Source organism: Anguilla rostrata, chromosome 9, assembly GCF_018555375.3.
Source record: "Anguilla rostrata isolate EN2019 chromosome 9, ASM1855537v3, whole genome shotgun sequence".
Lineage (NCBI taxonomy): Eukaryota > Metazoa > Chordata > Actinopteri > Anguilliformes > Anguillidae > Anguilla > Anguilla rostrata.
In genome coordinates, this window is record NC_057941.1 from 13,070,644 (window position 1) to 13,079,594 (window position 8,951).

Sequence of the window (8,951 nt, forward strand, 5' to 3'; positions counted from 1 at the left end):
ATCACTGTTACGCGCTTCCTGAACTGAAACTGTTGCTAGAATATTAAAGAAACAACGACAATAAGTTATTCATACATGATACTACTGCAAACGCGATTAGAGAGGCGCCGATTGCACTGTCTTACGAGATATACACATAGCTCTACAAAGCTGGTTGTTATTAACTGCTGGGTGTACTGTATCTTAAGTCTAAATCTAGGATAGCCTACTCAGCCGCTTAAATTAACCTTCAGGACGAATGACACGATGCATGAAATTCCTCCAGTATACTTTCTTCCGACATAATGATGATAGGCGCTATTGGTCTGATCACATAGTCTCAGGAGAATTTAAGTGAACAGTTTTGACGTCAGACGTGAGAATCACCGGCACGTCCAATGGGGTACAACACAAGACCGTCTCTGCTTGAAAACTGCATATCAATGTTAACCGAGGAACAATACGCTCCATCCGATCAGACACTGACTGAAAATAACGACGTGATCTGACGGCGGTGGGAAACCATATGGAGGAAGGACAAGGAACTGGTAATTTAGCCACTTCCATCACCTCTCTCTCTCTCTCTCTCTCACTCTCTCTGCGTCTCCATTCCCCCTTATTTCTTGTATTTCTTTGTATGCACACTTGAATGTTTTTGCAAAATGCACACTTGAATGCTTCTTGAAGAACAATAAGATATGGTTGGGGGATAAACTACACGGATGTTCCGGTTAGCGTTCGCTTTACTTTACCTGGACATGTCGATATTTAGGCCCTACTAATTACAACCGATACATTAAACGAATATTCCGACCAGGAATTATATTATTAGACTGACTCGGGTACCTTTGCAGTCCTTAGTCGCGGTTTGGATATAGTTACTAATGCACGGTGGAAATTTGTGAATGAACGCCAGCTTGCGCATGGTTTAAAATGAGCTCGAGCGGCTTCTGCTTGTGAATGTTGGCAAGCATCGAATAGATATTCTAGAGATTCTGATTAAATGTGTTCACAGTGGACAGGTCACTCGCACAAAAGTCAGATTTTTTTTCGAAAAGGCAATTAACCCTTGTCTAAAATGGTTCGTTTCTGTCCTGCATGATGGCAATTGGTTATTTCTAACGTAGGTCAGATTCTCATTTCATTGTAACTCATAGATGTCACTATTTTGCAATTGGCTATTGGCTAATTACAAATTTAATTATAAAGCATTCAGTTGATTCAATGACTAGTCGTACCGTAAAAATAATGCCATTGAAAATCTTTAAGACTGGATGAATCAGTTGGCCTTAACAACAAAAGTGAAATATTTGTATTTCTCAGAGCATTCTGTGGCTACCTTTATAAATGATCAGTGAAACCAGTAGGCGGACAAAACATTTGTGTGTCTGGGTGGCGGTGCGTGTATATGTTTAGGGGAGTATAAATTATAGTTACTCACACACCACCTCTCTCTCTCTCAACACTCACGCCCCTTCCCTCCTCGTTTTCCTCTCTCCATCTCAGCTATGATTCACTCTCTTGCTGCAGCAATGAGCAACCAACTCCAAAACACCTCTTCCTTGAACTCGGTAACCTTGAGTTTTCAAGATGGAAGGAACTCCTCGCCCGTTCAGACCTCCGAGCTTCAACCGATTGTAGTCAACCCCTGGGACATAGCACTGTGCATGACGGGAACCCTGATCTCCTGCGAAAACGCAATTGTAATCGCCATCATTTTTTACACGCCCATCCTGAGAGCGCCTATGTTCATCCTCATAGGAAGTCTTGCCTTTGCAGACTTACTGGCTGGGCTCGGTCTCATACTGAACTTCATCTTCACCTACATGATCAGCACGGAATTCGTAAATTTGATATCAGCCGGACTGCTAATCGCTGCGTTCTCTGCCTCCGTGCTCAACATCCTGGCGATCACAGTGGACAGGTACCTCTCTCTTTACAACGCGCTGACCTACCATACAGAGAGAACTGTAACATTCACCTACGTCATCGTGGTCCTCATCTGGCTGGTTTGCGTCGCACTTGGCGTGATGCCAGTTTTGGGATGGAACTGTCTGCAAGACGAGTCCACCTGCAGCATATGTCGACCAGTGACTAAAAACAATGCCGCCCTGCTGGCGATAACCTTTTTACTAATATTTGCCCTCATGATGCAGCTTTACTTGCAGATCTGCAGGATAGCTTTCAGGCACGCGCAACAGATCGCGGTGCAGCATCAATTTATGGCCACCTCCCACGCCTCTTCTACCACCAAAGGTGTCTCCACCCTCTCCGTCATTCTCGGCATCTTCGCGCTGTGCTGGATACCCTTCGCGATGTACTCCCTCGTGGCTGACTCTAGATATCCCATGGTCTACACATATGTTACTGTTCTACCGGCGACTTGGAGCTCAGTCATCAATCCTATAATTTATGCCTTCAGAAACCCCGACATCCAGAAATCCCTGTGGCTCGCGTGCTGCGGATGTTTTCCCTCCAGCTTCTCCTTGCGGCCAAGGACGTCAAGTGACGTGTAGCTACAGTTTTTCCACATAGTATGGTTCGTATTTTTCATATCTAGGTTACTCCATAAGTTTCTTTTTGTTTTTTTGGAAATTATTCAAGCTCTCGGGAATGTGTGAACTATGCATTGTCATAGTGAGGTCAACAAAACAGGAGATACGGGCCTATATCCACATGTGTTCCAGTGGTAACCCCTCTAATGCATGTTCTCCTCGTGTTCGCGTGGGTTTCCTCCGGGTACTCCGGTTTCCTCCCACACCGAAAAACATGCATGTTGGGTGTACTCCTGCCATTGCCCTTGACCAAGGCACTGGCCTCAGAACTGGAGTTGATCCCTGGGCGCTGCACTATGGCTGCCCAGTACTCCTAAGTAACTAGGATGGGTCAAATTCAGAGGGCAAATTGTCCCACGAGGTTCAGTAAAGTCTGTCTGTCTATCTATCGATCTTTCTATCTGTCAATCTGTCCGTCTGTCTGTTTCTGCCTGTCTGTCTGTCTGTTTGTCTATTTCTAGTACAGAGGGGAAAGCCCATTCCTAGTATATTTGAACATAATATGTATTCATTAAGAGCTATGCAGTGTTCATTTCTTTTTAACTCCCGGTTAATTGTATAGCGGAAACGGAAATCTGTTCTCTGTTGTGGTAGGAGTCGCTTTTGAAAGTGGGTTTCAAAAGTGTAACCCAGAACCGCTGAGGTAAATAAAACCTAATGATTCCAATAGCTCATCATACCATACTGCCCAGTATTGAAGTTGACATACGCTAAAATAATGCCGAATAGCCTAATGTTTTTATTTTTATTTTTTTTATTTTTTTATTACTGTGATGTCGATGTAGCTGTCACTAGGAAGCGGACTGCCTGTGTTTACATTGCAATGTAGGTTCCTCTGTTTCATTTTCATATCTACTTTACAGCGCATATTGCTATAATAACAATGAAATATGATGAAAACCTATGTCGCATTGCTTATACATTCAGCTGAAGACTTTTCACTGAACTTAATAGGCCTCTTTAATGGAAAATAATAGATATATTCGCTTTAAAGACCCATGACCCGTGACCAAAATATGCATTTAAATACTTCAAGCCAATGGGAAAATAATTTGATAATGGCAAATGACACCCCATAAGGGCAATGTATAATTCAACTACGATTGAAATATAATCATCCGTAGAGCCGCTGTTTACATAACCATCGTAATACTGCCTGTTTGAATGAAATGCTATAACACCAGTCAAAATATCACAACTGGAATACAGGGTTTTTCAGCCAGCAATGTTTGTGATAAGTAGGCCATACAATTCAATCCGCCAAGTTTTTTCAGCACCACGGATAGCGGACAGCGAGTTTAGCCTGCCTCGGGTTCCCAAAGATAGACGTGCCCACTCTAGTACTTAACTGTACACGAATAATACATGAGATAGGAAAACAAATATTCTATTTTGCATAAATGAACACGCTTCCTGGGGAAATACTGACAGCCAGGAGTTTCAGCCAAATTTATTTTTACGGTGAGCGCGCTCAGACGTCATTCCATTGAGACATGTATAGTTATGGAGTACGAATCATGCTAGGCAGGCTCGCATTACACTGTATATCTTTCGCTGCAATGTGTGTGACTGATACGTGAATAGTAGCTTGTAGGTTATTAATTTTTCATACAGAAACTAAATCGTATCAAGAGAACCGTTTACAATTTACAATACAAGAGCGAACATGTCTCGACAACCTAATCTTATTTAATGTACGATTCTTCCTTAAATAGTGGATGACCCGAGGAAATGTCCTCCTATTTTGCGAAAAGTGGCAATAAATTCGCGTTTTTAATGCAATTTGAAAGAGGGAGGTCAAGTCAGTATGGCTTATGGTCCGCACAACACTCTAGGAACAACTTTATTACTTAATTGTTTTTTGTTGTTGTTTTTTTTGGTCAATTGTGTTAAATATTTAAAGAGAGGGTGGTATGAAGTGACATCACAATCCAATAGAATGTACTAGAAATCATTTAATTAGTTCACAGCCCGCATTTCCCACATTTTTTCATATCCCTCAGATTCACCTCACTTCATGGCTCCTAGCGGTTTAAATCACTCCACTGTGGTTTAAATTACAAGTATTAGTGTACATGCGCTTATCAAACTGGCAGAGAGAAAAACTAAACAACAGGACAGATCTTTTGTGCAGGCCTTAATTTTTTCAGTAATTGTTTTTATAAAAGGTCCCCTGCAATATAGCTAAAAGTCTGGACAATATCGAGCATCTACGTGCTAGCTAGTATATGTGAACAGCCTAGGCCTACTGTACACTGTTGACACTAGCACCCACATTGCCCTATATTTCATTCATTATGGGACATATTCTGCAAAATGTATCAAGTGTACTGTAATCCATTGACAAATTAACAGCATTTCCTCGGTCACTGCTTCCACCCAAATATTTAGAGTTTTTATGTGATCATCACAAATGTGGTTCATTTGATATATTTTATGAAAGCATTCATCCCCCCCACCCCCCCTCCCCCCCATGGACCTATTGATTTTAAGAGAATGTTTATTTTTTTTTAATTCTTTTTTTTTTAGAATATAGCCTGATCAGCTACGTTGTATGTCTGACTCGCACTGCTTTCAGACTTAAGTGCAGCATAACGCGCAGTTAATCTTGGGCTGTTTTAAAAAAAGACAAATACAAATATATTACAAGAATGCTGATTTGAATACATTTATATCCCATTACTAGAACAATCTGTGTAGCACACATTTTTTGAAACTGTACTACCGTCATTTAAGTAAACACTTTTTTGGTGTTTATTAGGTAAAATGTTTTCATATTAGAGTGAACCACATCATTATTCAATGCTTTTACCAAAAAAGTGACACAAACTCTAACAAAACTTGACATCTCTGACAAATGGCGCACACAAACTGATGTACTTTTTAAAATACTTAAAAAAATATTTTCAAGTGGTCTTTTATATTGACTCATTTGGGGGGGGGGGGGTAGTATTCATTATGAGTATGCAAACAATCAACAACTGTGTTATATATAATACTGCAAAGATAAATACAATTGTTTCAACTGTTGGTAAAAACACTTACTTTATGACATGCAGAATCTCAAATATCTTCTGGCCTTATTTATGATACCTTGCAATAATGTCCAATGTGTAATGTACTGTATGATATAATATGTCAAAACAAAAAGTATGTTTCATGTAAAAGCTAGTTAATATATGTTTAATAAGAAAATATGAGGGATATATTCATATATGTCAAAATGTGTTATCTTGACAAATACTTTTTGCTGCCACTTTCTTGTATTTTAGTCCTTTTCTGTAAAACTGTATTTTGAAACATATGTATTTTTGTATGCAACATCAAATGCATTCCATTACATGACAATATAAGCGCATTTTGACATATATAAAGGAATATATTCCTTTTAGTATTATATATCTTAACTTAGTTTTTTGTAAGGATTGGCAGCCTTCCCATTTCTGCCCACTTGTCAGTGAGTGAAATATCACTGACTCACTGATAAGTTTAGAAATAAATGAAAAAAGGACTTGTTAGTGGACAAATTCGCCAAAAGCCAAAAGAAGCATGTGCAAAACTATTTTCGATCCAAATGTCCTATTTTATAGTTGAGATATTGTACAGCAACTCTCCATTTTCATTTTCAATGGAAGATGAGGCAGAAACAGAGCATGACATAACCATAGACCCAGGACCAGTTCTAGGTAAAGGTGTGATTGCCTAGAGCTCCATCCAACTGTCTGGAGGGGCACCCCCCCTCCATCCGTGGTCCACAATCTCACCCAGGGTGGCACACAGGCTAGACCTGGGCCTGCATGGGCTGTTGTGTTCTCTTTCACTCTTTACTTAATCTAATGGAATTCTGGGACCATAGTCACTGGACCATACATTGCTTTGTGGCATTTGTATGTACTGTGTAACTGTCTATGTGGATATTGTACACTATTATTTAACACTTCAAGGCCTGAAGTGTCATGTGAGCAATGTCAGGCTGTATTTGCTTAATCAGTGCATGTAGGAAATGTATCCCTTGCCAACTCATGTATTGATGACATGTGTACGAAATGATACTGGTATTCTTAGTCAATATAGCCCTGATCCAATTTTCCTCAATGCCTTTTATAAAAAACATGACATAGATTCCAAATTTTTACAGTAAAATCTTTCCTTCATTATATAAAATATCTATTTCCACTGAGTCAAGAATGAAACATTTGAACTTTTTCTGTGGAAACTTGGCCAGAAACATGACTCTTCATTTTTGTTCAAGCCAAATTGTTATATCAAATGGTTCTGTTTAAAAGCATGTGTCCAAACTAACTGACATTCAATTTGTCTTTAAAGTTGGTTAAATCATGTAAGGATAAGTCACATTTGTTATTAATTTTAGTGATTACTGTACTCCAGTACATGTGTTGACATAAAACAGCAGCTATTATTTAATTTCAAACATACGTCCAAAGGGCAACCAGACTTAATTTGGCCCAGAGTTTACTGATAGATTGTAAGGTCATCCGTGATTTGTGTCAACAACTCCCAATGCTTATCAGTTAGTGTAGTGTGTTTTGAAACGAGACTTAGTAGGCCACAAAAACATGCAGTGACCCAGTAATTAGCAGTGATCTCACTCATTATGAGCACAGGAACCAACTGACAGTGAGATACAACTGTGAAGATTTCCCCTGTGAATTCGCACATTTTGTTGCACATTCCATTGTTTTCACTCTAAACTGTATATGATTTTTCAAAACATTGATTCACTGAAATGTGTGTTTTATATGAGTATGATAGTGTGCAAATGTGAGCGTGTGTGTATGTGTGTGTATGGCCTATTGAAGTCCAAGTCCCAATATCTGCTGAATTTTACAACTAAAACATTTCTTTAGGTCACAGATACTAATGTTCTATTGTCTATCTGTATTGAAATGTATTCAATTGAGTTAATTGACATTCATTGCATCAGATATTTGTAGCATCCTCTAAGCTGAATGTCTATGCAGAAGGATTAGAGATTTTCTTTTTCTTGTGCAACACTCTACTGAAACATATACTTTTATAGACATCACAAGGGCATGGGTTCAATATTGTGTTTGTTTTTGTTGTTGTATGTATGTATGTGTGTGTGTGTGTGTGTTATACTGTATGCATATGGACAATGCTAAAAGTGCCACTGTTTTAAAAATGTATTATTGTTCTGGATGAGAATGATGTCTATATGGAATGTTTTTATTTGTCATTTTTATTCATTTTTAATTAATTGTCATTCTTATTTTTCTGGTTTGGGTAGGGGTGGGAAGTTAAGGCACACACGAGGTTCCATCTATACTCTATTTTAAACAAATGGGAAAATATCCAATCCAGTAGAATCCAATAAAACAGTAGAGGATTCAGTCTGCAGCACAAAGATCATGAGCCTGTGTCGAAACAAAGAGCATGAGACTAACCGCTCAAGTGTGTGCTGAGTCTAATATTTACCTCGCTGTGTTGGTTCTGGACTGCACAGGGGTGTCCTGGCCTGCTCACATATCAGACAGATGGCGATGTAGAAACAGTGGCTTCCTGTGACTTACAGTATGTCCTATGAAGAGAGGAGAGAATATTTACCAAAGCTCGTGTTCAGTCATGTGCCTCTATATACAGACACAGTGCTCGTGAAAAGCAGTGGTAAATCCCAATACTATTGGAAGGTGTGAATATTGTAGTACAGAGCTGTGATGGTGCACTAGTGGCCAAGATTCTACCCTGCTCCAGAGACTATGTGCCGTATGCACTCAGTATATGAAAAGAAGCAGTGAAGTGTGTCAGCTGTCTTTTAGAGAGCCTTCTTTTCATTCATAGTGGAGTGTTAGGACAAAAATAAAGGAAGGTCATTTCAAAGACAGTACCCATTGTGCTGGAACTCTCCCAAGGATAAATCCAGTGCTTCTAAAAATAAATCCAGAAACAAAAGACGAACCTGTTCAATTTGCTCAAAATAGAGGCCTTGAAAATCCTGTTTTGCACCATTAAACAGCACATAAAGCTTCAGCATTATGACTGAATCTATCCTCTCAAAGTGTACCAGAGCCGTACCGGTGAAATATGCTCCCTCTTGATCTATTTCCAGCATTGTAATTGTGTGCTTAACAACATATCCACTGGTAAAATGCTCTACATCTAATTATCATTGCTTTTGTTGTTACCCAGTTTAACCCCCTAATGTCCATAATGTGCTCACATTAAAGTCACCACACAGGACAGATGAGCTTAGATGTTAAGAATGCTGTTTTTAAATTTAAATATATATTTGATAAAATGGTTGTGGGAATAGGTCCTGGAGGGAAAGGGGTCATGACTGGTTTATGATACTGTGATGTAAACTAACCATTCTTTTTTTTTTTTTTTTGTATGGTGAAAGTAAATTTAATATGAAATTTAAGTACAATGCACTTTACA

The 8,951-nt window shown here is 39.1% G+C and overlaps 1 protein-coding gene across 1 annotated transcript; it reads left to right on the plus strand.

The window, feature by feature from the left end:
* The first annotated feature begins 378 nt into the window (after window positions 1-378).
* On the plus strand, window positions 379-5,042 carry LOC135262974 (G-protein coupled receptor 12-like). Its single transcript, XM_064350468.1, has 2 exons — window positions 379-527; window positions 1,486-5,042. The coding sequence occupies exons 1-2, from the start codon at window positions 506-508 to the stop codon at window positions 2,493-2,495; spliced, it is 1,032 nt and encodes a 343-aa protein (XP_064206538.1). The 5' UTR covers window positions 379-505; the 3' UTR covers window positions 2,496-5,042.
* The last annotated feature ends 3,909 nt before the right edge of the window (window positions 5,043-8,951 follow it).

Bases quoted from the DNA above. Each gene is read 5' to 3' on its own strand.
- LOC135262974 (XM_064350468.1), top strand. From the start codon at position 506: ATGGAGGAAGGACAAGGAACTG. The intron at 528-1,485 runs GTAATTTAGCCA...TCTCCATCTCAG, and splicing joins GGAGGAAGGACAAGGAACTG to CTATGATTCACTCTCTTGCT.